Source organism: Colius striatus, chromosome Z (genome assembly GCF_028858725.1).
Source record: "Colius striatus isolate bColStr4 chromosome Z, bColStr4.1.hap1, whole genome shotgun sequence".
Taxonomy (NCBI): domain Eukaryota; kingdom Metazoa; phylum Chordata; class Aves; order Coliiformes; family Coliidae; genus Colius; species Colius striatus.
The window spans coordinates 87260056-87287891 of NC_084790.1; the positions used below are offsets into that span (position 1 = coordinate 87260056).

A 27836-nucleotide genomic window follows, 5' to 3' on the forward strand; every position below is an offset into this window, starting at 1 on the left:
AAGTGCAGCTTTCACACACGTTTCATGTGGCTCCTGGGTCTTCAAAATATTATTGTAAGCAGCCTTCTGAAGTGGCTTTTAGAGGTAAGGGTCAGCTTTTACTGAAGGACTGAACTTTTACTCCTTCCTTAGAGCCTGTGTAGAATGTAGCCGTGTGTGACCCATGCGATGGATTTCGGTGTGAGCTCTATGGCTGTACTGATCTGATTTGACTCTCCCATTAGGTGTACAACAGCAGAGGACCAAATGGATCTCCAGGAAAACCCTTCAAAGTACATCTCCAGCTCTGGGACACAGCTGGACAGGAAAGGTAAGAGAGTTCAGCTCGCCGGGAAGCAATTCAGAGCTTTTCATGTTTCTGCATAAAATCATTAGTCCATTCAGGTGAAAAATCTCAAAAATCCTCATATTTTAGAAAAAAAATCTCTTCCAGAGACACAGTTTCTCTGACACAGTGATCAGAGGATCTCAGGAAACAAGACTAGAAGAAGTGCAGGTGGTCTGCTCCCTGCCTCAGCAGCATGCTGCCTCGTTTCTGGCACCTGTGGGTTATTGCTTTGTTGGTCAGCTCTTTGGTTTGGTTTGTACTGTTATTTTGGCTTATGATAGATTTCTAATCTCCTCTGGGAGGTTCTATATAACCTACCAAAGTGTCTGGTTTTGCATTTCCCCTTTTTTTCCTTCTGATGAGTTGGATGGTAAAGCACGTTTTGGTGAAGGTGCATCGCATACAGGAGTGTGTTAGTGTACATGTAGCCATCAGGCCAAAGGAAGTGGGTTTTCTCCTTCATGTAGCACTCTGAGGCCACATCTGGAGTACTGTTGGCATTCATGAGATGCCCAGGGTGGGATATTTTGTACTGATAAACTGAAGTCCTGTGGAGTGCCATTACATCAGGTCAGGAGCGGGAAGCATGTGATGAGGACTGAGTGGGTTAAGCTTGTTAAACCTGAAGAGGAGGATAACTAAGGGGAGGCTAATTGCTGTCTGCATCTGCTCAGTGAGATGGACTCTTCTCAGGATCACAGCTAAAGGACAAGAGGTGTTGGTTATGAGCAGCAGCAAGGGTATTCCAACTAGGTAGAAGGATGCAAGTGTTGACACTGTGTGGTAATTTAGCCCTGGCTGGGTGCCTGGTGCCCATCAAGTCGTTCTATCACTCCCCTTCCTAAACTAGACAGGAGAGAGAGATATATAATGAGAGGTTTGTGTGTTGAAATGAGGACAGGGACATCACTCAGCAATTAGTGTCATGGGCAACACAGACTCAACTCGGGGAGGAAAGGTTTGATTTATTAATGAACCATCAGAACAGGGAGATGAGAAATAAAACCAAAAGCATGGTTCTTCACACCCTGCCCCAGCACGGGGCCTGTCACGGGGCAGCTCCTCACACCCTGCCCCAGCGTGGGTCACCCACAGGAGAACAGTCCTTCAGGGACAGGCTGCTCCAGCCCGGGGCCCTCACGGCGTCACAAGCCCTGACAGCAACCCTGCTCTGGCCTGGGCTCCTCTCTCCCCACGGGCTCCCAGGCCCTGCCAGGAGCTCGCTCCAGGGTGAGCTTCCCACACAGTCACAGCCTCCTTCAGGCACCCACCCGCTGCGGCGTGGGCTCCTCCACGGGCTGCCCGTGGGTCTCTGCTCCTCATGGCCTCCATGGGCTGCAGGGGCACAGCTGCCTCAGCATGGGCTGCAGCACAGGGCACAGGGGAATCTCTCTGCCAGGGCCTGAGCACCCTCCTTCTCCTCTGAGGTCCTCACTTGGTGTGTGTGGAGATGTTTTCACAGTCTCACTCCCTGTTGCTGCTGCAGTTCATCAGCTGCCCAGCAGCTTCTTCCCCTTCTCCAGTATGTTAATCTCAGAGGGGTTACCTCAGTCACTAATTGGACAGGCCTGGGTCAGCTGTGGGTCCATCTTAGACTTGCCTGGCATGAGCCCTGTCAGCTACAGTGGAAGCTTCTGGCAGCTCTTTGTTTAAAGAAGCCACCCCTGTAGCCCCTCACTACCAAAACCTGGCCAAAACAAAACCACTACACCATGGGAGTGGTTAATCCCTGGAGCAGGTCACTCTCAGAGAAAATGTAGTCCCTATCTTCGTAGGTGTTCACAGCTCAGGTGGACAAGATCCTGAGCAGCCTGATGCCTTCCCTAAGCCCTCTCCAGCTTACATGTCCTGAGTGTGGTCAGACTTTTCTATGATGAGCAAGCCTTTTGTTCCATACTGCCCCAGGCTCATTCCAGCCTCTCGACCAGCATGCAAGTAGGATGAAGGATGTCCATTCCTGGCAGTGCTGAGTAGTGTGGAAGAAGCGCTTCTTCTCTTACTGTTCTGGATTTGGCTGTTTGCTGCCTTTGCAGCAACATACCGTACTTGACAGCATACCATACTTGACGTGTATTAAGCTCATGACTGCCCAGAATCATCCCCTGCAGAAGGACTCTTTTATGTAACGAGTTGTTCACTGTGTGCACACTTGTTTATTCTTTCCAAAGACCTCCTTGACTTGTCTCTATTGAATTCCATCCTGTTATTTGTTAAGTGGGAGAAGTGCTGGTTCCATACGCTGGTTTTTGCTGTCACAAAGTCTATGGGGATGCCCTCAGGATGATTGCTGATGTCATCTGTCAGATGCAGCTCCCACCTATGTGCTGTGCAGTAGTGAGTGAAGAGCAGCAGACTGAAGCATTTACCCAGTGAGGAGGAAGGAAAGCCGTGGTGAGGCAGATTTCAGGTTTTCAGAGTGACCACTGCAGGTGCCACGTGGGAGGGATTGCTGCTGGATGAAAAGCAAAAGCCAGCTGCAGTTTTGTGTCTGCACCCCTTTCCTTTACTCGCCAATGCTGTTTTGTGTACACACCTCTGCTAGAGATTAAACATTTTGGAGCTACTTTGTTTCCCTGAAGAGAAGCCCTGAAAGCAGCGTCAGAGTGTCTGACGAGTTTCTGTGCAGAGCTTTTAGCTTTCATGGGTGCACGTGTTAAAACAGCAGTTTCTGTTCACAGTGCTGCTGGATTGTGAGGAGCCGTATCCTAGTGGCATGGAATACATCAGAGTGCCACAGCACAGCCTTCCAGCACTGTCTGAACGTTTTAATGGTGTCTGGGCTTCCTCCACATCTCTGATTTGAGCAAGCTTGCGACCTCTTGGCGACAGGCAGAGCTGCATCTCATGGTTTGTGGTTTCATCCTTCTCCATAGCTCTGCAGGAAGCCTGGAAACAATGCCCCACGTACACAGGTCTGCTTACAGGGTGTCCAGAGCTCTGCAAGGAAAGGTTTTCCTTTTAGCTGAGCTTCTCAACAGTCACATCAAATCTTTTTCTTTTACCTTTAAGCGACCCTTCTCTCTCTGTCTCTGCTTCCCTTTCAGTTAAATCAGGCAGAATTTGAACTAAGAGATTAGTCACTGAGTGTTTGTGTTCACACTTACAGGCTTCCTCTGGTAAATTACTAACACACAGATTAATAAACGTTGACTGGTGCAGTGCATCGTAGCTAAAGTCAAAGCCAAGGATGGTTTGAGTTTGTTTTTTACTTCCCAAGGGAACGTGTGTCCCCTAAATCTTGCAGAATCTTCAGATTCCAGGATGTGTTTTTAAGTAGAATTTTTTTTCACAAGCAGTTCAGAAAAGCTTTACTTATCTCTTTTTCCTTTACTCAGAAAAGTGCTTACTTTGGAGATCACTTTGTGTTAATAGAGCCGTGTTGTCTTTTTTCTTTCACCTTCAGATTTAGAAGTCTCACCACAGCGTTTTTCAGAGATGCTATGGGCTTTTTGCTAATGTTTGATCTCACCAGTCAACAGAGCTTCTTAAATGTCAGAAACTGGATGAGTAAGTAGAACCATGGCACTTGCATTTATCGGTTGACTTGAAGCTGTCTTGTGTATTTTAGGCTTCTAGGCTTTATGTGTGTCATTGTAAGCTGGAAAATGCTTAAAGAAAGTGGTTATGTGTACTGCAGCCCTAAGTGCAGCCTGTAATTCAAGGTGCAAGCTTCATCAAAGTGAAAAGATACACAGTGAGGTTTTTTGTTTGAGGTTTTTAGTGGCACAGTGGGCTGTTTGGGACAGCTCTCGACAATTTGGGGTGTTTTCCATTTGTAAAGCAGAATGGGCTTCCTTCCTGTCTGCCTTGAGGTTTAAATTAAAAGGAAGATGAGGCTTTGAGGTTTTGATTTGAAAGCACATAGTGTTTGCTTTTGTTGGTTTTCCTTCAGACAAGGACTGGACTAAAAGTGAAACAAAGGTTAAATTCTTAATGTTTGTTTTTAGTTGTGAGTGATTAGAGTGCTGGAAGGACAGGGCACAGTCCATTTCCTGATAGTAGTCTCCCAGCAAACAACCTGAAATGGGGATTGCATCCAGATAGCTCTGTGAAAACAGCTCCATCTTCTTCAGAGATGCCTTCCTCCCACTCTGCAGTCCCTCTCAGCACAATCTTACACAGTTTACCATTCAGAGCCTCTAATTTCTTCTGTGTACACTGCACCATTTCAAGTCAATCCCCTCAGGATAGAGACAAGAAGTAGCAAATGGCTTTGTGCAGTTCCTTACGAGGGGTGAGGCTGTGGACAGTGCTGCTGCCTGGATCTTCAAATGCATACCAAGTCCATTTAAACCATACAGTGTATCCATGCTTGGGGATTATGTCCTAAACTTCTGAAACGCTGCATGTGCAAATGACATGGAAAGGTTTCTTTGTACTTCCACAACATCCTTAGTGAGTCCTTCAAGCTGTGGCTGGTGGAGGTTCCTCTCTGCTAACACACTGTGCTTAGTGCAGCTCACTGCAGTTAAACCTTACATGTTGGAAAAACAAGTACAGGAAATAATTTCCTAGTGTCATTTCTGCTTCCTGTTTAAAGAAAGATTCCCATCAGCAAATAAATAAGCAGGACAAGGACAGTGTGTTTGGCATGTGAAGCAGCTGGCTACTTAGTCTAACACATTTTTAGGTTGGGAGCAAGAAAAGTGCTTTCAGTTATTTTGTCAACAGTCTTGTCTGTACAGGTATTGTAATATCCTGATATTCTCTTAACTCCTGTTTGGTTTTGCTTCTAGGTCAACTGCAAGCCAATGCATATTGTGAGAATCCAGATATAGTCTTAATTGGTAATAAAGCTGATTTATCAGACCAAAGGGAGGTGAACGAAAGGCAAGCAAAAGATCTGGCAGACAAATATGGGTAAGCACATTATGACAGAAGCCAGTTTTAGTCCATAACTGTTTGTAAGTGTAGCTGGTGACTGGCTGGAGGCACTTGCAAGTATAGATATGAACTCTAAGGTTTGTAGGCACTGTGGTATCTGCAGTGATACTCAACTGGTCATGCTTTCAGATCGACATGTTTGCATAGGAAATAGAATCAAACACATTGCTCTAGTAGTTTGACCAAAACAACCTGAGAAAGAAGGATGAAATGAAACAGTCTTACCAGAAGACCACACTCCTGGGATGTTGGCTCGTCCCGAGGGTTCAGGACAGGGTACACCAAAGGCAGACTGTGGGTTTTGGTCAGGTTCTAAGTGTACAGTGGCACTGAATTTATTTGGTTTTCCCTGATGGGTAGTAAAGCTGTTAATGGTCTTGTTCTAGTGAGCCTTCTACAATTCCTGTACTACAAACACCTGCAGAGTGTTCTGTAACTGGATAAATTGCCTGTGTAATGTGGTTAGTAAGTAGTGCTTTGGGCAAAAAGAGTGTGTGTGTTTTTCCCTTAGTTACCCTTACTGAACAGTGAGGGATGTTCAGAGGGAATTGGGCCAGCAGCAACAGCAGATGGTCTGGGAGACTGTGGGGAGTGATGAGCAAGTCAGACTTTATGGAAATAATATCAGAGATTTCTGTGGCCAGGTGAGGAGAGCAGTGATTCTGAGAAGTTAGCTCATGCCTGGTTTCACATGGTAAGTGCTGAAGGAGCTTACAGTCTTCTCTTCTGAAGAAGATGACTTGGAAGACAGTATTCTGTATCCAAAGTAGATTTCAGAATGGAAACAGCTTCGGTGACAGGACAAGGAGTAATGGGCACAAGCTGAGACACAGGAGGTGCCACTGGAATACAAGGAAAAACTTACTTGGTGCTGAGGTGAGGGAGCCCTGGCCCAGGCTGCCCAGGGAGGGTGTGGAGGCTCCTCTCAGGAGGTTTCCAAACCCACCTGGACACGTTCCTGTGCCCCCTGAGTGAGGGGAACCTGTTTTAGCAGGGAGTTGTACTGGATGAACTCTGTAAGGCCCTTCCTACCCCCACCATGCTGGGATTCTGTACTTATAAGTTGGAAGGAAGAGTGAGAGATAGTACAGACAAGAACTCATAGATAGCAATAGTTGTAACTACCTAACTGAAGGAAGAAGGGAAAGAATCAGTCCTGCTCATTTCACTGCCACTAAACCCCCAGTTGAAAGCAACACCAAGACAAAGAGTCGAGCCTTGGTTGTCTTTAAAACCTTTTCCTTCTCACCACAGCATACCCTACTACGAAACGAGTGCTGCCACTGGCCAGAACGTGGAGAAGGCTGTGGACACGCTGCTGGACTTGATAATGAAACGTATGGAGCAGTGTGTGGACAAGAGCCAGATCCCTGACACAGCCAACAGCAGCAGCTCGGGGAAGCTGGAGCCAGCGAAACCGGAGGAGAAGAAATGTGCCTGCTAAGCATCACCTCTGAACTGTGAGAGCCAGCAACAGTGTTCCCCCAGAACGTGGCTGACCTACCACCAGATTCACTTGGCTCTCCCGAGTCCTGCACAGAGGCAAAGTTACGTTGTTTTATTGGGATTGTGCATATTTCCTTTGTTTGTTGGGGTGGTTTTTTTTCTCTCCAAAGAACTGGGTTTAAAAACTAAAAGCTGTGTTTCGGTGGGGCTCTTGTGCTGAAATGGTTCTTCTTGGTACGGTGCCATCTTCATGGGGAAAAAAAACCTCTCCTTCCCCACTCCTTTTTCCCCAGCCCTCATCTTCATTTTTCATGTGATCAGGATCCTGAAGGAGAGGAGAGTAGCTTTAATTTTTTTGTTTTAAGAGGGAAAGAACCTATTGTCTGCCTGCACTGGATACTGAAATGAAAATGCAGGTGGATGGCTTTCTAGGCCTGTGCTGTTTTTTCCACAGTATCCTGTTTCTTTATCACTCCGAATCTGCTGCAGGGACCATGTGTTTTCCAAGGCAGAGATACAAAAGATTGTATGTGGCCTATTAAGGGAAACTTTATCACTTGCACAGAGTAAGCAATGCTGTGAATCAGACCTGACTGAATCAGTGAGACAGTGGTTCGGGGGGGGGGGGTAGGCTCTGTGTGTGTGTGTGTGTGTGTGTGTGTGTTTGTGTCTTTTGGGTTTTGGGGGCAGGAAGCAGGGCATTTAATTTGAAAAAAAAACCAAAAATCAGGGAATTGTGCAGCATTGCTTGTATTGCTAATAATCCAAGCAGGGATTGGAGCACTATGGGGGAAAAAGTACAGAAGGGGATTCTAACACTATGGGGATAGTTTATAACGAAGAGAATATAATGTATAGGGGCTATAAAGATAAACTATATTTTATGAAACAGCTTCTTAGCATTAGCAAAAAAAAATATTCACCCTTCCTCAACTTAAGGAAACTGTCCTTTTGCTTCTTTTCCTCTGAGCAGCTGCACGTCTCAGGCGGGAGATGGGAAGGAGCTTGTGGCTGTTTGCACTGCCCAGAAGGGAGCTGTAAGCTTGGAGAGGGACGTGAGGACTCTCATGTGAGTCATGGAAGTCCAGAGTGTGTGATTGACAGGTAGGAGCGTGGGGCAAAAGCCTGTGGGTACCTCAGGGCAGAGAGTAGAAGTGGCTCTAGAAGCTGGGGTGCTGCAGAGCAAGGCTGCTGCCATGCAGAAAGTGTTTCCTGTGAGTGAAAGGATGCTCTGGTGAGACAGCAAGCTGCTTGTCACAGGCAGGAAAAAGTAAAGACTATATTTATAATTGTAGATCATTTTCTAAACCAAGTTACAGCATATTTATTAGCCTGCCCTGTCCTTTTTGGTTGTAGAATACACGTTCTTTTTCCATACAGGTGGTAGTTAAAGGTCTGTTTGTCTTTATTGCATTTTAAGCTACTAAAGTCTGTTGGTGGGGGGAAAAGGGATCTCTTCACAAGTCGAGCTTAATTGGCTGGGTTGGCAGGATTGCAGGCTTCATTTAAATGTTTTCAGCTTCCACTGGTTGAGAACTGCGAACTCTGTGAACAGCAACCTCATGAAATGTTTCAGTGCTTCACAGAATTTACCAGATTCGCTGCTGGGGAAAAAAAAAACCAAAACAGTTTTCTCTGCCCAGCTCCTAAGATGATGTTTACTTGCTGATTTGGCACGATTGGTATATCCATAGCAGCAGATCCATTGGGTGAGTCACCAAGTAGCTGCCATTTCCATGCCAGAAGTCCAACTTGCAGGCTGTAAAGATGATAGAAGTGATAGGCTGGACCCACAGGCTACATACAGTGTGTATGATACAACCAGGTATAAGGCAGGTCCTTTTATAGACTATACACAACCTTAACACCCCCAGAGGTGGAAAAGCTGTTGTGGTAGTCAACAGGAGAATTCCCTGCTAGCAAGCAGGCTGATCTTCAGGGAGGTTCCTCAGTTACCTGAGATGTGTGGTCTGGAAGCTCAGGGTTCTCTTTGTGCTGCTTTTTAACACTAGGATAAAAAGGAAACAGTTGTAATGTCTTGGATTCCTGAAAGTGATGATCTGAGGAGCTCTCTGTCTCACTTTCAAAGAAATGTCTGGATTTGTACCCATGGAACAGCAGTGAAACAGGTTGCTAAGAGGGGTAATTTACTGACAGTCAACCAAAGCGTGTTTCCCAGAGCAGCTGCAGCATAGCTTGTCTCAAAGCTGCTACAAAGCCAAAAGTGGCTTCAGGAGCAGACAGATGATTCATGCAAAGGTGTGTAAAATCCCAGACCTGGCACTGATGACAAGCATGTTGATGAAGGTCAGTTGCTTTGACTTGTGTCTCCACCTGCATAAACTAGCACTCTTAGAATAGTAATAGGAGTAATAACAAAGAAATGCAGCAGTGATACCTTCCTCTAGGTCACATCTTTCTGGGTATCTCCTGACCTTGCACTGAGCTTCAGTGTCTGTGAAGTGTCAGAGCTTGTGATTGTTACCAGGGAGCTCTCTCCTATAAGGACACAGTCTTCGAAACTCTGCTGCCCAGCACTGCTTGGGAGGACTGTTTGGAGACAGGAGGGAAATACCTGTAGTAAAAATCCCATTTGTTTTGTGTTTCTATACTTGTGGATGCAAGAAACTGATTATTTTTAAAAACAAAAGGAAATCTCTGAACACTTGCGAAACTGTTACCCCAAAAGGATTTTGATATCACAACTTTGGCATAATCATTTTGGTTGGAAAAGCCCTTTAAGCTTACTGAGTCCAACCACTCACTACTAATCCGTGTTCCTCAGCACCTCAGCATCTCTCCAGGGATGGGGACTTCACCACTACCCTGGGCAGCCTGTGCCAGTGTCTGACAACCCTCTCAGGGAAAAAGGTTTTCCCCATCTCCAATCTAAACCTCCCCTGGGGCAACCTGAGGCTTTTTCCTCTTGTCCTGTCACTTGTTGCTCAGGAGCAGAGACTGACCCTTTCCCCTGCCCCAGGCCACAACCTCTTGTCAGGAGTTGCCCAGAGCAAGGAAGTCTCCCCTCAGCCTCCTCTTCTCCAGGCTCAACACGCCCATTCCCTCAGCCCCTCCCCAGCACCCTTGTGCTCCAGGCTGTGCTCCTTCCCCAGCTCCTCTGCCCGGCTCTGGCCACACTGCAGCCCCTCAGTGTCCCTCTGGCAGTGAGTGAGAGGCCCAACACTGAACACAGCACTCAAGCTGTAGCCTCACCTGAGTACAGGGGCACAATCCCTGCCTTGGTTGTGTTGGCCATGCTGTTGAGCACCAGTGCAGCTTGTTTTCAAGCCTCCTCAACACATTGCACTGGGGCTCGAAAGGGAGAGATGGGCCTATGATGTGCTTTATCCAGGGTGATACTGAAAATTAAACATCAGTGCAGGTATTCAGACTCTGTGGACTTTTGTCTCGAATTTCAGCCCAAGCACTAGTTTCTCAAGGTCTCTTCTTGTATCCTTGTAGAAATACCTTCTGTCAGTATCCTTCCAGCACAGCGCTTTTGCTGCAGCCTGGGCTGTGCAGCATGTGGAAGTTTCTTAACTGCATTGTGCTGTGCTGGCAGAGGTGACAGTGCTCCCCCCACAACTTCTGTCAGAGGTGCAGGATCTGATGCTGAGAGCAAATTTGGCTTCCTTTTCTCTTTGCACAGTTTTGCCTTCCTCATCTCCAGCAACCATCAGAGCCTGTGGTATTTACCAAGGCAGTTCAAGTTACTCGGCTTCTTGTTGAATCTGTTCCCTTAGTCCTCTTGGTGCATCCTATTTAACTAACAGTCTTGTCTTGTCCTTATTGCTCACTATAGTCTGTTCTTCTTCCTGATCAATTGGTGTTTTTGAACTCCCTGTTCTAAGCATGAGTGTAAAAATGTGCCACCCAAAGGCATTTAATGCACTATGGAGAAGCAGTGCTGGAGTGGTGGCTGAGTGCTGTGAGTGCTGCTCTGAACCCCTGGTTGTGGCTCCTCCTGTTTGCCTGCAGCCATTCACTTGCTGGGCCTTGGAGGAAGAAATGTGTCCCTTCCATTCCCCAAGCGTGGGACCAAAGTCTGGTGTTGTTGCTCTGTTTATGAGCGGCCACTTTTAGTGAATTCAGAGCCTAGGGGTGATACTATGAGGAGTATCTTCTTAAGTGAGGAAACTTATGGTTAGTGGGGAATGTCTTTCAGCTGATGCTGCTGCTCTTACTCTGGCAGTCATCTGCTGGCCAGCCCTGCTACCAAGTGGGCAAGGGGAGAAGTGAGCCAGTGCCAGGGCAGTGCTGCTTTGCATCCTCAAGAATCAAATAGGTTATCTAGGGCTGAGTGGGAACTGCAGGGTGGAAGTGGCACTAAATGTGTTTTGGGTAAGAGGAGTGCCCTGAAATGTTTACCTTGTTGTTGTGGTTTGGCCCAGCCAGCGCAGCAGCACCACGACAGCCTCTCGCTTGGTGCCCCCATCCACTCCCACCCTTGTTAGGATGGCAGAGGCCCCAGGGAGATGGGAGGAAAAAGATCACCAAGGTTGTTGTGGATGGAGACAAGGGCAGGGAGGGCTGGCTGCCAGTTATGGTTCTGGGCAAAACAGCCTCCAGTGCTCGACTGAGAGAGGGAAGGAGGAAAGTTTATTCTACAAGAAACAGAACAGAATAGAAGCAAAAAGGGAGCAGGATGATAAGAAAATTACAGTCAGAACTTTAAGATCTCCCTCCCCATCCCTCCTTTCTTCCCAGGCCCAACTCACTGCTCCCCAGATCTCTACCTCCTCCCCCGACAGCGGCTCAGGGGGGCAGGGAGTGGGGGATGTGGTCAGTCTGTCACAGATGGGCTCTGCTGCTTCTCTCTGCTCAGATGAGGACGACTCCTGGCATCCTTCCCCTGCTCCAACACGGGGTTCCTGAACCAACTTCTCTGGTGTGGGTTGTTCCCAGCAGCTGCAGCTTCTGCCCACACAGGGTCCCTCACACGGGACACAGTCCTTGGTGAATATCTCTGGCGTGGAGTCTTAGCCACAGTTACAGTCCTTGGTGAATATCTCTGGCGTGGAGTCTTAGCCACAGTTACAGTTTCTGCAGATACAGGGTCCCTTCCCTGGGACAAGGCCTCTTCTGGGCATAAGATTAATGAGCTGCTTTGGCATGGATTCCTCCCCATCCTGGCAGAGTCTTTAATGAAGTGAGTCTCTGCCCCTGACACAGAGTCTTTAATGAAATGCAAACAAATCTCAGCTTCACCAGGTCTCTCCATAGACTGCAGGGGAGTCTCTGCTCCAGCACACCTCCTCCTCTCTTCCCTCTCTGACCTTGGAGTTCCCATCATTGCTTCTCTCTCTCTCCCTTCTCCTTGCACCACCACCAGCCAGAGGAAGAAGGGACAGAAGAAGGAAGAAACAGGAAGAAGAAGGAGAGAGAAGCCTCATCTTCTGTCTTCTTAAAAAGTGATGGTGGAGGTGTCTCATTGTCTCAGCCTCAGCAGTGGGTCTGGCTCAGAGCTGGGGAGAGTTTCGAGTAACTACTTACAGGAGCCACCTTTACAGCCCCTTCCCCCTTACCAGGTGTCAAACCATGGCACCTGTTTACCAGAGAGCCCTGCTAGAGAAGCTGCTTATGTTTGTGTGTAAGTGCTTGGGGTCTGGAGTGTCTCTGGGTAGTAAGGAGTTTATTGTCAGCATAAAACAACTGGAGCTAAAAAGGTGCAGTGCACAAAAGTACCTGTGCCAGGAACATACAGATGGGAAGGAGCTTATTTTTGATATTTTACTTCTGTCCAGCCTTGAAGGAAATGATTTCATGGAGAAGGGCCAGAAGAGGCCTTTGCCACTGCACAGAGTTTAGGTGCTAAAGTCATCGGGTCCAGGGGAGAGCACGTAGCATGTCATGTATTTGAGGCTTCACAATTGAATTTTCTGCTTTCATTTTCTGAAATGGTTTTTATCTGTGATCAGCTGGTCCCAGGTGGGTTTTTGACCTTGTTCTAATAGCTCACAAGCATTTGGCCCAGGTTCAGCCATAGCCCTGCCCTGCTCTGGCAGGTACCAAGCTGCAGTTGCAGCCCTGGGCTGCCCTTGCAGAGGGCAAGTGTTTCTCAGCCTCCTACATCACCATCATGGTGGGCAGTAGGATGAGCCTGAGCCAGTCATGTGCACTTGTGGGCAAGAGGCCAATGGCATCCTGGGGTGGATGAGAAGGGCTGTGGGCAGTAGGTCAGAGAGATTCTACTTGCCCTCTGCTCTACCCTGGTGAGACCACATCTGGAATATTGTGTCCAGTTCTGGGCTCCTCAGTTGCAGAAGGACAGGGAGCTGCTGGAGAGAGTTCAGTGCAGGGACACAAATGTGATGGAGTGGAGCATCTCCCTTGTAATGAAAGGCTGAGGGAGCTGGGGCTCTGCAGCTTGGAGAAGAGGAGACTGAGGGGTGACATCATCCATATTTACAAATCCATCAGGGTGGATGTGAGGAGGCTGGAGCCAGGCTGTGCTTAGTGATGGCCAGTGATAGGACAAGGGGCAACGGGGACAAGCTGGAACAGAAGAGGTTCCAGAGAAACACAAGGACACACTTCTACCCTGTTGAGGTGAGGGAGCACTGGCAGGGGCTGCCCAGGTGGGCTGTGGTTCCTTCTCTGGAGACATTCCAACCCATCTGGATGAGTTCCTGTGTGCCCTACTCTAGGTGGTGCTGCTCTGGCAGGGGGTTGCACTGAATGAGCTTTCAAGATCACTCCCAACTCTGTGATCTCCTCTTCTAGCCAGGACACAGTGGCAGAGCAATGTGGAGTTCAGTCCCCAGGAGTGCAACTGAAGGAAACCATTCCTAAATGTTTCCATTTCTATAACATTTGCCTCATGTGGCTTTCTACAGACAGCTGCAAGAGGAAAGGTACTTTCTTCTCAAAGGAGAAAAAAAAAATGGGGGTTCTGGGTGCCTGAAACATGTTCTTTTGTTTAAGAAAACAAAGAGGAAACATCAGGCAGGAACAGGCAGTTTGCTGGCTGCTGGGTGGCTGAGCCTGGCAGCAAGAGTGATGCAGCAAAAGGCATTTGAGAGCAGCTGCCATTTCCTTGCTGTCTTGGAAACTATAAAAACCAATTGCCTTAACTGTCTTCTGAGAGCTACATCTTATTTAACACTCTGAGTGTATAAAGGGTTGTCATACACACTCTCACGTTTGAGAGAGCTGGATCATGCAAGAAACTGTCTTAGGAGCTGTCTAAGAGGGGATTGGGTACCTGCTCCATCACGGCTCTTTGGGACTGGTTTTATCTCCTGCAACTGTTTCAATCCATGGATACAACTAATGTTTTCCAGGCTAAACTTTAACAAAATGTATTAAAAGCCTGGAGCTGTTATTTTGAAGCTTGTGTTCTTGGCACCATAGCTGAAGAAGCAAGTGTAAAGGCAACCTCAAGCAAGAGCTATTTTTATACAGGTGTGAACACTGTAGGAGGTTCAGACCATGCTCTGATCTTTCTGACAAAGGAAAGGATGAGGGAATAAAGTCTGGTAGCTGATGCAAAGCTGTTAAAATTAGCACTTTTTTTCACCTTTCTGGAAGGAGACCTGGCTTTAGGGATCTTTAAAGAGAAAGCCAATTCTTTACAGCTTCTTTCCTGTCTTTAAGCATAAACATCCCCTGTAGAACAACAGACCAGACAAAACAGCCCCAGGCTGACACAGGGCAAGTTCTGTTTGGTTTTCTGTTTTTCTTAGAGGATGCTGTTGACTTGGGACTCTTCTCTTAGATGCTGGGCAGATCAGTTTCTAATTTATCACCGTTATTTCTGTCTAAAGTAGTTAAAGGCAAGAGAGGAAACGATTCTTTGCTATTGTGCTTTTGTTCCAAGTGGTTACCTAGTTGAAGCATAACTTAGAGTTGTCCATCCTCATCGTGCAATAGGGCTTCAGTGGACAAAGTGTGTACTGGAAGCAGCCTCTCTTTGTCTTACTTATGGGAGTTAAATGGTTCTTTGCTTTTGTTACGGTGTCTTTCACCTTCCAGAGCAACACAAAGCATCCAGTATCGACTCCCTCCCAGGTGTTTCCTTCTGTTACGCTGCTGTAAGCATGGTTTATCTTTTGTCTCCAACAGCCCTGTGCTATGCCTACTGCTGCCAGTGTGGTTGAAACTTATCTTGAACACCAATAGTATTTCTCATTATAGGTGCCCCTTGGTTGGCCCAAGGTGCTGGCTTACCCGTGTTAATGTCACTCTGTTGTACCAAAGTTGTAACCGTGGCTTCGAGACATCCTGTCAGCTGGTGCACTGGTGGCTGGGTGTGCGTAGTACAGCTGAGGAATGTATCCTGTGACTCAGTTTCTGCACTCTTTATTTTCAGAATAAAAGTATGTTTTTAAATCTGGGGTGTCTCAGCTGTTTCTTGGGGGGATACCAGACACTTCTCCCCGAGAGGTACAGCCCAGTTATGCAACATCAGCAATCCCTCAGCTTAGGGAAACGTGTGCAAGCCCAGGGCAGGAGAAGCAGGGATGTCAGGCTGCCCCATGGCACCTCAGCACTGGACCCCTTAATTCAGCCAGAGCTCAGTTTCTCCCAGGAGAGATGGGAAAGGAGGGAAGAGCAGTGCCTGGTGCTCACCGGACAGAAAAGGGTAGAGCTGACAGAGCTCTCCCTCCTCCCTGCTGAGCCAGGGTAGCCCAGCAAACCAGGAACCTGGCACCCAGCAGGGCCAGGTTTTGGGTTTCACCTTCACCAAGGGAATCCCCAGCGACCCTTTTCCATGGATAACGTATCTAAAGTTAGATAAGAAGAGGACCAAATAAGCTTAGTACCTTTTTTCCTTGTTTAAAGAGTATGTTTATTATGTTTTCTTTCCCCAAATGCTGCTGCCTGCACGTCAGCAATTAAAAGCCAGAGCAGGGACAGGGGTTCCCTCTGTCCCACAGTGCAGAGGCCAACACGAGTGTGCAAAGCCTGTGAGACTCCCCTGAGGACATTGTTTAGCTCCCCAGCTGTGCCACATCTCTGCTGACCACTGCAGCAGCAATCCTGCTTCAGGAAGGAGAAAACCAGTTCCAACCCCTGCCCTGCAGCAGCTGCTTTCCCCTCCAAAAGCCAGAGGAAAGGCTCAGGGAGGAACTTCACGCTCCCACTGAGGTGGGTGGAAAAACTTTCTGTGGCAAAGGGTAAGTTTCCAGGAAAGCAAGAGCCATTTTAACCCAGAAAGGATCCAATCACTGCTTGCCTGAGGACACTGTGGCATTCTGCTGCTGCTACACCCCCAGAATACGCTGTGCTCACGGGGTGCAGTGCCAGAGAGCTGAGCCTCCCCCAAAAAGGGCAAAGCCACCTACTCCTCCCTCAGCTTCTGCTCCGTCCATCCTACAGAAGCACATGGGAAAGTGGTGGTTGTAACAACATTCCAGGCAGCCAAAGGTTTATTTTATCATCTTACCTAAATAAGAGTCATGGTTAAACTGTGTCTGTGCTGCAGTCTGTGCAGGTGGGAGCCTGCAGCAAAGGGAGGGTGAGGGCTGCCTCTGCTGTCTGGGCAAGCAGGAGCTCATAGCCTCTCTCAACAGCTCTCCCCTTGTTTCCAGGTTTTTTCTTTCAGATGCAGCTCTGCAGCAAGACTTCTGCATCCCCTTCACAGAGGCAGCACACGCTGAAGGTGCTTTGCAGTAACAGAAGCTGTAGGAGTTAGAAGTTTGCAGCACACAGAGGTCTATCAGCCAAAGGCAGGAGACAAACATCCAGTCCTTCCTTTAGCTCTCTTGCTTCCTCAGCCTGCTGAGCATCAAGTAAGGGGATGTTCCCAGATTTCGTGGGGCGCTGCAGAGTGAACCACAAAGAAGTTAGAGATCACCTCACCTGCCCAAGCCAGCCTGAAACCCACCACAAACCACACATGAAATAAAGCAGAGGTTTGTGACTCTGGCCCTGGGTATGGTGGAGCTCACTTCAACAGCCTGTTCTGCTAACTGAGAGCAGAAACTTGCATCTAGGTCTGCTAAAGCAAAGGTGTTCCCCTGAAGAGGCTCCAGTTTAGTCCTGAAGGGAGATGCACAAGTTTCTGCAGAGCCCCTGGTTGATGCCCTGAGCATGCCCCATCCGAGCTGGATGGCTGCATGGGAGTCAGGACCCGGGGTACAGCCCTCCCAGCAACAGCTACTATGTTTATAGCAGAGCCTGTGTTTTTCCTCTCCTTTAGGGAGAAAGTAATCACTGCAGGATGGAGTTTGGTTGCTCCCAGGAAGGCCTGACTCGGCTCGCTCAGCCCTGCAGAAACACCAGGCTCAGCCATTCCCATGCCTCACGGTACCTCCTCACATACTCACTCTGTCCAGACAGCTTTTGAAACTTTGGCCTTGGGCTGCCCAGACCAGAACTCCACTTTGTCTTTCAGTTCTTTATTCTGCAAAGAGAGAAAAAAAACACCACCAAACCCCTTCCAGCACAATGTAGCAGACACAGGACAAGCCTGGATGCCAACTGAGACCTGCCACTCTTCCAGAAAGGTTTTTGGGAGGCTTGGGGGAACTTCTTGTGCTGTTTTCCTTTTCAAACAGAGTGAAGGATGCAGTGCAAAGAAACACCACCCCAACAGTGTTGTACCGACAAGAGCCCAGCAGTGTGAAGGGCTCCCTGGCTGCACAGAATTACTTTTGCTCCCTCCCTTCAATATATCTCTTCACTTTCCAGCCTTACCTGTGCTTCCAGTGCACTCAGTTTCTCTGTCAGGTCTTCTATCTTTTTGTCTTGGCTTTTGAGTTCCTTGTTCAGTTCCTCTGCCTGAGAGTTAGGAAATAAACGCTGTCAGAGGTTTGAAACCTTACTACTTCAAACCACAGAGCCAAACGTCTCACCCTGCCAGGGGAACTGCAGACAATTCCAGTTCACATCATAGAAAAAAACCCTCAAACTAATTGATTGCTTTGTAAAACAATTTCTTTACACATGGTGTCATCTTTCCTCAGACAACAACTCTACCTCTTCTTGGCATAGGTACAGAAACCTGATTACAAGAGCTAATCAGAGACTTGCTTTTGCTGGATGGGGAAAGGCAAGCCCATGTCCTGCAAGGTGAGGGGAGTACAGGGGAGAACAAGACCATGACAGGGTTCACACAGACTAAAACAGTTGGTAAACACAACAGCTCACATTCTGTCATGAGCTTGGGAATGATGGCTTTGACTTTGGCTGTAGCCTTTCTGGGATGTCAGCCCATCGGCTTTGTTTGTGGGAGCAGCATCACCGACTTCATGCAAGACCAGCTGCAGGGTTTCACCCTCTCCCTGGGTCACACAGGTCCCCCTGGGAGTAGGGAGATCATTCTCCCTGGGAAAAACTGTGAGAGGACTTGGGGGTTTGCCTGCAATTGCTCACTCCACCTCGCTCACCTCATTTTTAGGGATGGCATTTCCATCTTAACGTCAAAGCATGTACCTGAACACAGGTGAACAAAACCAGGCATGGCCTGACGAGCAAAGCTGCTGCATCCCTGCACATGCACTTAAGGCAAGAGCCCCTCAACATCCCCATGCCTCCCATGCCTTACCCCCCCTGCTGCAGCCCTGCCTGCAGGGACAGCCCCAGCTCACCTCCTGGATGACGCTGCGCAGGCAGCGGTGCTGCGCCTGGATCACGCACTGCAGGTGGCAGATCTGCTGCTGCAGCGTGGAGATCTGCTCCTGGAGATCCAGGCACCTGCAGGACAGAGCAGAGCACCTCGGATCCAAGCTCCAGGGCTCACAAACCCACCCAGGGTCAAGCTCAGGAGCTTGTGGCAAGCAAGGATATTCCTGAGGATGTATGGCTGTGGTTTGTACAGAACTACACCTAGAAAGGCATCAAGCAAAACAGCACAGCCATAGTTTAAGACATATTTTGCCTGGTACAACCACCCTTACTAGCTGTTAATAGTTGTTGCTCCTCCTACCTGGGGAGGAACAAAACGTAGGCACCAGGCCAGGCTGGGGGTGACCTGCTGGAGAGCAGCTCTGCAGAGACAGACCTGGCAGTGCTGGCTGATAGTAAACTGACCATGAGCAGCAACATGCCCTCATGGGCAAGAAGCCAATGGCAGCCTGGGGGCATCCAGCAGAGTGTGGGCAGCAGGGCCAGGGAGGTTGTGCTCCCCCTCTGCTCTGCCACATCTGCTGAGGCCTCATCTGGAGTCCTGTGTCCAGTTGTGGGCTCCCCAGCTGCAGAGGGACAGGGAACTGCTGCAGAGAGGCCAGTGCAGGGCCAGCAAGATGCTCAGGGCACTGGAGCATCTTCCTTGTGAGGAAAGGCTGCGGGTCCTGGGGCTGTTTAGTCTGCAGAAGAGGAGACTGAAGGGTTACCTCGTTAACATTTGTAAGTATTTAAAAGGTGTTTGTCAAGAGGGTAGGCTGGTACTTTTTTCTGTTGTCTCAGTGACAGAACAAGGGGTAATGGACAAAAAATGGAATACAAAAAGTTCCCTTTAAACATAAGGAAAACTATTTCAGTGCTGAGGTGAGGGAGCCCTGGCCCAGGTTCCCCAGGGAGGGTGTGGAGGCTCCTTCTTGGGAGGTTCCCAAGCCCACCTGGACACGCTCCTGTGCCCCCTGATTGAGGGGAACCTGGTTTGGCAGGGGCTTGGGCTGGAGGAGCCCTGCAGGGCCCTCCCCACCCCCACCATGCAGGGATTCTGTGATAAGCAAATTCATAAATACTGGAGGCTCGTGCCTTACCTACCACACACACAATGTCCCCAGAGCAGCGTGGGCTCCATGTGGGACTCAGAAAAGGGAAGCAAGTTGTGTATTCAAGGTGGGAGGAAAAACACTCGGAATTCAAGTGGATTCAATATCTAAGAGCTGTGGGACACCAACGCCTCTCTTGGCTTCTTCAAGCAATCATGGCAAGGCAGTATTTAAACAAATTGCTTTCCTTATGAATAATTTTCTAACAGAAGAAGCTGAAGTGATTCATAGACTCATAGAATTGTTTTGGTTGGGAAAGACTTGTGCCACTGACCTCACACTACCAAGCCCATCACACTAAACCATGTCCCTCAGCAGCTCAGATGCACAGCTTGTGCATTGTCTGGTACCCTACATGAAATAATCCCCCAGAAAGAAGAAAATTATGTTTAATTACTTTTTGGTGTCTTCATTCCTTGACATCATCTGCTGAAGCATCACTTCAAATGACATCTTCTTCTCTATCAGAGTTTTCTTTTCCTAAGGAAGCAAGTCAAGTTATATAAAAACTGTATTAGACTTCCTGCAGGAGGTTTGATTAGTAAGAGGAGTTTGGCTGCACCTTCAAATGGTTCTACCTGGTGTCTGAATCACAGAATATAGAATCTCAAGAGCTGGAAGGGACCTGGAAAACTCATCCAGTGCACCCCCCTGCCAGAGCAGCACCACCTAGAGCAGGGCACACAGGGACTCATCCAGCTGGGGTTGAATGTCTCCAGAGAAGGAGCCTCCACAGCCCATCTGGGCAGCCTGGGTGGAGCTCACAAATACCCACCTACATCAGCCTAATTCAACATCAGCTGGAGACACACACCGGTTTGACCTCCTTGAATCAAATGCTGACAGAATTACTCTACTGATTTCCCACGTGAAGAAGTCCAAACTCTTAAAATTGCTGTTGTCTCCTTCACTTGAGTAGCAAAATCCTCAGGTGCTGTGCGAGACCGTGCCCAGCAACCCGTGGACACCACGTTGCTGCTACACCCACGCCTCCAAACCTTGTCCACAGAGTGGAAAACTCTGAACAAAACTGATGCCAAAACTCTTACTACCAGGAAGATTACCTGCATGTGACAAGGGTGGAAATGCATTAATTGAGCCTGTCTTTACAGTAACCCCAGGACAGAAAACCCTTGGTTTTAGTGTGGGATGTGCATAGAAGCAATTCCCAGCACCACTGAGCACGTCCACCAGAAAAGAGATGCACGGTGTCATCGCTTCCTGCAATGCAGCCAGTGCCACCAAGGGAAGATTCCCAAGACAGGAGGAGAAATCTTCTGCACGTGGTGGGATTGCTGCAGCAGTCATTTGCCTGCCCATGGTTTTGGGTGTGCACATGGGGGATTTCTGAGGGTTGGGAGCTGGTTTTGCTGGTAGGACCAGTAAAATGCCAGAAGTACATCAGTGGAGGCAGGTGAAAGAGCAGCTATCCAGGAGCAGAAATTACCAACAGCTATAAATTAGTACCTCTCCCTGATGCTCTACAGTGCTTAAGCAAGTGTTAAGATAACTGAAAGAGGGAGCACAAATTGCACATTTTGTTTACAGTTACAGCTAAAGGTTTTCAATTATGTGTAACAAGGCAGAAGCCTTTTCAGTCCCTATTCCAACAGCTACCATGTCCCAAACCCTGAAAGCAATGAATCCTTCTTTCCAAGTGCCAGAGCAACGAGGGCAGGTTCCTCCAGCTCCAGGGCAGACTTGGGGAGCTGGCAGACCCACCTCCTCCATCCTCTGCACGCGCCTCTCCATCTCTGCGATGCGGGCACACTTCTCCCTCATGCCTTCAGCCAGGTGGCTGGAGTTCTCTGAGCTTTGCTGGAGCTTTTCTTCTTGTTGGAGGTTGTGGGCCTGGGACCAAGAAAGGCATTAATGCACATGTGCTGGGAGCTGGTGAACACAGAGGTGGGGCTTGAGGAATTTTGAGACAACTCTCCCAAAAATCAGGAACAAAGCCAATATAGGTTTTCTTTTTGTGTTCCTATTTAACTTCCCCACTGCAGAAGAGACTCAGTAGCTCCTAGGTCAAAGTTTACAGCACACAGAGCCCATGTAAATATTCTGATAATGAACAGGAGGACTGTGCCTACACTCAGGGGAGATTTGTACCTGTATTTGCTGCTTCTCTCTCTCATGGCTCTTCTTAAGTTCTTCTGAGCGAGCCTGGTAGTTGTTGTACAGCTTCTGTGAGGCAGCTCTGAGAGTCTGTACACCTGCTTCTCTCACAGCTTCCAGCTAGAAAGAGGAATTGTATGACACGTACATGTTGTGCTTCAACAAAACCCATGTGATGATATAATCACATGCTGAAAAATAAGCCCTTTATACAAGATAAAATGTCAACATTTACCCTTGTCAAAGGAAAAGAGAAAGGAATCCTAAACACCTGTGGGCAATATCTGACAGGCAGCTTAGTTTCCAAGTAAAGGCAGATTTAATCAGCACTGAGCCATCCCCTCATGACAAACAAAGGATGATGGCTCAAAAGGAGAGATGCTCTTCCAACTGCTTGTAAATACATCTGCTGTCAGCTACCAACACAGCCAACCGTACTGGCTCACTAGCCATAAATGGGATGTAGCCAGAAGCAGGTTTAGATATGAATCTTGTTGCCTGCTGGAATGAAAGTTTGCAGCAATATGGAAAGCAAAGCAGAGTCTGTCCCTTCCCTGAGTGAAAAGCTCCGGTGCAGATCGCTGGGCAGGTAAGAGGTGCAGCAGCCAGAACTCACCTCTAGTTGGGCTGCAAGGCACAAATACTCATCTGAAGCCTTAAAAAACAACCCAAACTCACCTTGATCTTCAGCACTTTGTTCTCCCTGCTCACCAGCAGCAGCTGCTCTTCTGTTTCCATCATGGTTGTTGTGATGGGACTGCAGCTCCAGCCGCTGCTCTTTGCTTTATCAGCTGGGACTTGAGGGGGCTCCTAAAGGAAAGGCACATGGAAATTGTTTTGAAAAGAACAGGAAAAACAAAGAGCTTGAGGAATCAATCTGACTCCAGAAGCCCTGGCTTCTTATGAACACTCCTCTGGCTGGTGCAGGGAGCATGGGCAGGTAACAGGCTGCTTTCCAGGGAATGGGGTCTGAGGTGCTCACGGAGCAGCAGCCAGCACAGCTCCTCTGCCTCCACAAATCAACTGACATGAAAATGTTCTGCTTGTTCAGCTCTCCAGGGCTTTACATTGAAAAGCATTTGCACCTTGACTCTGATAAATACCTCACTTCCATGCTCTGCAGTGTTACGCGACTGGTATAACATTAATTAGCTTTTATGATATTGCAGCATATCACAGAATCCCAGCATGGTGGGGGTGGGAAGGGCCCTGCAGAGCTCATCCAGCCCAAACCCTTGCTAAAGCAAGTTCCCCTCTAACAGGGGCACAGGAACGTGTCCAGGTGGGCTTGGGAACCTCCCGAGAAGGAGCCTCCTCACCCTCCCTGGGCAGCCTGGGCCAGGGCTCCCTCACCTCAGCACCAAAGGAGTTTCTCCTCCTGTGCCAGGGACACTTGCTGTGTTCCAGCCTGTGCCTGTTATCCCTTGTCCTTGCACAGGCCACCACAGAACAAAGCCTGGTCCCATCCTCTCCACACCTGACTTTAGGTACTTATCAGCGTTGATAAGGTTCCTCCCTCAGTCTCCTCCAGACTAAACAGCCCCAGGTCCCGCAGCCTTTCCTCACAAGGAAGATGCTCCAGTGCCCTGATCATCTTGCTGGCCCTGCACTGGCCTCTCTGCAGCACTTCCCTGTCCCTCTGCAGCTGGGGAGCCCACAACTGGACACAGGACTCCAGATGAGGCCATATGTTGCACCATAAGTGAGGCTGTATAAATGCACATGAGCAAACGTCCAACACTCCCCGTTAGAAGAACCACTTCTTACTCCAGCATATTTTCATTGCTTTTTTGCAATGTTTCCAAACCTGTTTTGCTTCCAAAGGGCTGCCTCTGTTCAAAACCAGTTGCTTAAAGTGGTTTTAAGTTGCTTAAAGCACCTTTTACCCCCCTGCAGGTGTTTGCAAATGCGTGCCCTGTGTTTGTCTCCTGTCTTGAGAGCTGGTAGGGGTGAGGAACATGCCCTGCAACTGGTCAGATTTATGCCAGAACACACTGGCACTTGGACAGCCTTTCTGACATTAACACCAAGTTCATTTGTTAAACTACGACAAAGAAAGGGCAGCCTGTACTTTTTAAAGGGTTCAAACCATAAATCACTTTCTTTTCACTCCTGGGGCTTTTCCTCAACCTCATTCCTCAGTGGAGGACAGAAAGGAGTATGCATTTTTCATGAAGGACTTTTTGTGATCAGTTGTTGAAGCAGCCGTGTTTCAGCACACTCACGCTCCTCTCCCTCACTACACATCGCTCTCCTGGCTCAGCTGGGATGCAGAAAACCTGCCTTTGCATGGTATCATCACCGTGTCCTGCTGTTTCGAGCAAGGAAATGAAGGTATCAGATCTACTAGGCTGAGCCTCATTGCTCACAAGACATCTTACTAAAACCAAAAACTCCACGTCCTTCCTGTTCGTGTGTCAGCATCAAGCAGGGCACTGCTTCCTATGCACTTCTGGAGTTCATGTAACCATCACAGAAGCACTTCTGTTCCCCTCAGTGATTGCTTCGTGGTGAGTGATTTTATATTGCGAGATGCATAAGAATTCACCCCAGAATTTCCAGAGGCACAGCATTTCTTCTGAAAGCTCGTAATAATTGTGAAGGGAATGAAGAGGTCTCACTTGTTTTAACTCAAATTACAAGTCCAAGGTGCTCTCTTGTGTTATCACACACAAGAGTTCATTAAGTGGACTCTTTAAACTCTGTTCTTCCTGCCTTTCTTCCAGCTTTCAGGAAAGGAACAACTCAAGACTATTTCACGTGTCTCAAAGCTACTGCACACTGTGCTCTCTGGTGTGCTCAAAGTTTTACTGCCTAGCACCTCCCAGATCTGCCCACTCCTTAGGTCATCCTCTGCCTCCCAAGATACAGACCCTTCAGGTACCCCAGACCTAATACTTCTGGTTCAGGTAAGGCTGCTCCCTGATGCAGAGCTCCCTCCAGGGACCAAGTCCAGCTGCACAATGCAGCTCAGCTTTGTTGCTACAGAGCAGTTGACTTGCAATAAAACCTTGCAGGTGCACTGCAACAGCATGATGTTCAAACTCCCTAGCAGGATGAACAGCAGCCTTAGATACACATCATTGTTTAATGCATCATATATCACATTATTCTCAGTGATTTCAAAGTGTAATGTATCCATGCTACACATTCTAACTGCTTAGTCACCATCCTCGTATGAGAAGCGGGCAAAGAACTCCAACCACACATTCATCCACACTCTTTTCCATCTTCCCATCTTTTTCCATAGGACAGCAAGTGTTTGATAAAACTTTGATGGATTCAGGACAGTCATTGGCCCAACATCAGTCTGCTGCTCAGCTACACTACCAGGCACCCTTCCACATCAGCTGCAGAGCTGAGAGGAGGCTGTAGAGAGGTGGGGGTTGATCTCTTCTCCCAAGTTATGATAGAAGATGAAACAGCCTCAAGTTGCCCCAAGGGAGGTTGAGATTGAAGCTGAGGCAGAACTGTTTCCCTGAGAGGGGTGTGAGCCCCTGTGCCAGGCTGCCCAGGGAGCTGGGGGAGTGCCCAGCCCTGGAGGGATCCCAAAGCCGTGGAGCTGAGAGCCATGGGTTAGTGGTGGGCTTGGCAGAGTGAGGGGAGGGCTTGGGCTCCAGGAGCTTAAAGAGCTTTTCTCTTTTCTTCACAATGATCCTATGATTCTATGCACCTGTGACCTGCTCCTTCCCACAGCTCACACACATTCTCTCATGTCACAGTCAGGCTCCCACGTCTGCCCCGGCTCTGCTGCAGCACAGCGGTGACTTTGGGTGAGGACACACACTAGAGTGTCTCTTGCAACTGTCTTAAACCAGAGGTGGAAAAATCTCACTGGTCTTAAGGCAGTTAAACCCAACCTAAGAAAGCATTGTAATCCTGTAATTAACCCAGTGCTGTGCAGTAAAGCATTTCTGGAATCGATGTGTAAACCAAGAGGTTTTCCAAGTGAGTTCTGCCACACAGAGCAGAATTCTCTCTTCCACCAGATATTAGTTTTGTTCACCATGTTTCTTACTGAAGCAAAGAAAAGGATAGAACAGCAGCAGCTCCAGAAATACCTTTTTCACATATTCAGCCTCCTCGGTGACTTGAGAACACGAGGATCCATACAGGACATAGTTTCCCTCTGAGCCGTGGTCTTCTTTTGTTACTTGCTCCGTGAGTAGCAGAGTTGTCATCACTATACGTGCATTCCTCTGCTCTACACAAGGGAGAGAAGAGGGGATGACTCATTACACAAGGGTGGAAGATTGATGCCGTGAAGCAGCCAGTCAGGACTCAATGCCAATGTGCCCATGAAGCAGGGATTCTGTACTGCAGCTGGGGCATTTCTCCACCAAACGTGCCCACCCCAGTTTTCAGTTTCTATTTACAGCAAACATGAACATTCACCACACTTCCAGGAAGGAGCCCACCCATAGTCCTGTCTTGGTCCACCCCAGCTACACCTCCATCCCTCTCGCTCCCTTCGGTGCTCATTAGGGATCGCTGTGGGATTAAGATCCAAACCCTCCTTGCGGTGTATCTTTACTCCTGGGTCCTTGGACAGGATGAAAACTGACCTAAAAGCTCTGCCATGCCAGATATCAGTTTTGTTTAGGGCTAGACAGGCCTTGGAATTATCAGTGGTGCACAATGTCCAAATGTTCAAGTGTAGAACTAACGTCACGGCTTGGCCAGGATCATTTCATGTGGGCACACACCAGCCTTGAGACCATCAGCACTGAGCAACAGTCGTGTCACAAGAGACAGCTGTGTCTTCCTAACAGCTCTGCTTGTGGGCTTACAAGGCTGGCAGTTTCATACAACTACATGTGTGGTTTTCTAACTAATACTGTTAAGTTTTAACAAGCAAGTTCCCATAACCTAAACTTGCCTATCTACCTATGAATCAGGATAATCCCATTATTCCATCCCATTCCAACTTCAGGGATGTGCTGCAGCCAAGCAGATATTACAAGCTTAAAGCACCAAACATTAAAGGCCACTTAAAAAAAAAGCATAAGGGCAAACATCTGATTTTCTTATTCTTTTGAGGAAAAAGATGCATTCACACTTTATTTTCACTGGCCATTTCAATGACTTTTTACTACCAATTTACACAATGTTATTTCAGAACAGGTGTAGCCAGAGATCCCAAGCAGAAAATAAGTGAATAACTCAAACAACACCTGTAGTTTAACTGCAAACAAACCAAAGCTTTTTCCATCCATCAAGGAAGTTTACAAACCGAACCCAGTTATCCCAGTTATGTGGAATTCAGTCCACACGTTCCCAAGGACTTTGCCATAGCAGAGCAGGTTTTAATCAGGTTCAGGAGGATTATCCCCACCTTGCTTAGATATCACAAGCAGCACAAAGCTTGGATGGGATCATAACTCTCACCAAAAAAAAAAAAACCCACCCCAAAAACCAACTAGCTGGGGAGAATAAATAGGGGACAAGAGAGAAAGCTTTTTGTGGAAGGGAGAACGAAGTGCCGAGCACCTTCAGTGAGGTTTGTGCTGTGCAATGGTGACATCCAGTGTCAGCTGCACTGCTCTGAAGTGAGTGCCTGCATCTGAAGAGGCCCCTTTCCAGCCCTGTCCCACGCAGTGAACAAACCCCCAGGCTCCTCCCAGCCCACTTCGGACAAGCTGAGTTTTTAATGGGCACGGTAGAAGGATTCAGAAGCAATTACAGTGAGTACAGGGGAACAAAGCCACTGAGGGAGCACAGAGGGTGTGGATGGGCTCAGAGTGGAAGAGGCAAAAAGTGATTGCACTTTACAAAGCTTACCAATAATTCACAATATCTCAGCTTAAAAAAAATGCATCTCTTAGAACACTGCAGTTCAAAGTCTTGGGGCTGGCATGGTTCTGGTCAGTACAGCAGTCCTGCCTGCACGGGACTGATGCTGTGTTCCAGTCATCCAGGGATGGGGTGTTGCAGCACTACCAGGAGCATTGCTCAGGCTGGCACACTTCTTAACTAGCTCATTTTCTAATAAAACATAATTAGGCATCTTGAAGTGTTTATTGCTGTGGTGGAGGAGGAATGCCATTCCCAGAGAGACCTACGGGGCTGGTTTGCATAACTGCCCAGGTGGATGCGCAGCGGCTCAGAGACATCTCCACGGACGTTACCTCCCATCCCGACAGGCAACACGGGACCAGATTAGAAAGTAACTACAAGTAAGTGTAAAGAAATTTAACTCATGAGCTTTAAGTGCCCTGGGGCTACTACTTAAGACTCCAGTTCTGAGGTGATTTTCAAATTCAAAGAGTAGGAAAATGTTCAACAAACCCGATCTCCTCACCCTTGGTAAGTTTGCAGATGACACCGAGCTGGGTGGAAGTGTACAATCTGCCTGAGGGTAAGAAAGCTCTACAGAGAGACCTAGACAGGCTGGATGGCTG

The 27836-nt window shown here is 48.2% G+C and overlaps 2 protein-coding genes across 2 annotated transcripts in view; one reads left to right on the forward strand and one right to left on the reverse strand.

Moving 5' to 3' along the window:
• Window positions 1-14989, forward strand: part of RAB27B (RAB27B, member RAS oncogene family) — a 34136-nt gene extending 19147 nt beyond the window's left edge. Inside the window, exons 3-6 of the mRNA XM_062018299.1 lie at window positions 225-310; window positions 3732-3835; window positions 5065-5188; window positions 6467-14989. Of these exons, the coding sequence (XP_061874283.1) occupies window positions 225-310; window positions 3732-3835; window positions 5065-5188; window positions 6467-6656 (504 nt within the window). The 3' untranslated portion in view covers window positions 6657-14989. The remainder of the gene's footprint in view (window positions 1-224; window positions 311-3731; window positions 3836-5064; window positions 5189-6466) is intronic.
• A 1367-nt stretch (window positions 14990-16356) lies between these two features.
• On the reverse strand, window positions 16357-27442 carry CCDC68 (coiled-coil domain containing 68). The gene is made up of 10 exons (XM_010206285.2): window positions 27373-27442; window positions 25497-25639; window positions 22114-22245; window positions 21430-21555; window positions 21043-21171; window positions 19718-19800; window positions 18193-18298; window positions 17300-17383; window positions 16930-17006; window positions 16357-16423 (listed from the first exon to the last, which is right to left on the reverse strand). The coding sequence occupies exons 1-10, from the start codon at window positions 27440-27442 to the stop codon at window positions 16357-16359; spliced, it is 1017 nt and encodes a 338-aa protein (XP_010204587.2).
• Between the last annotated feature and the right edge of the window lie 394 nt (window positions 27443-27836).

Excerpts from the sequence above, each read along its gene's own strand:
- CCDC68 (XM_010206285.2), bottom strand. The coding sequence starts at position 27,442 with ATGCCTAATTATGTTTTATTAGAAAATGAGCTAGTTAAGAAGTGTGCC. Across the intron at positions 21,556-22,113 it reads ACAAAGTGCTGAAGATCAAG|CTGGAAGCTGTGAGAGAAGC; the intron begins GTGAGTTTGGGT and ends TCCTCTTTCTAG. Across the intron at positions 18,299-19,717 it reads AGGAATGAAGACACCAAAAA|GTGCCTGGATCTCCAGGAGC; the intron begins GTAATTAAACAT and ends TCTGTCCTGCAG.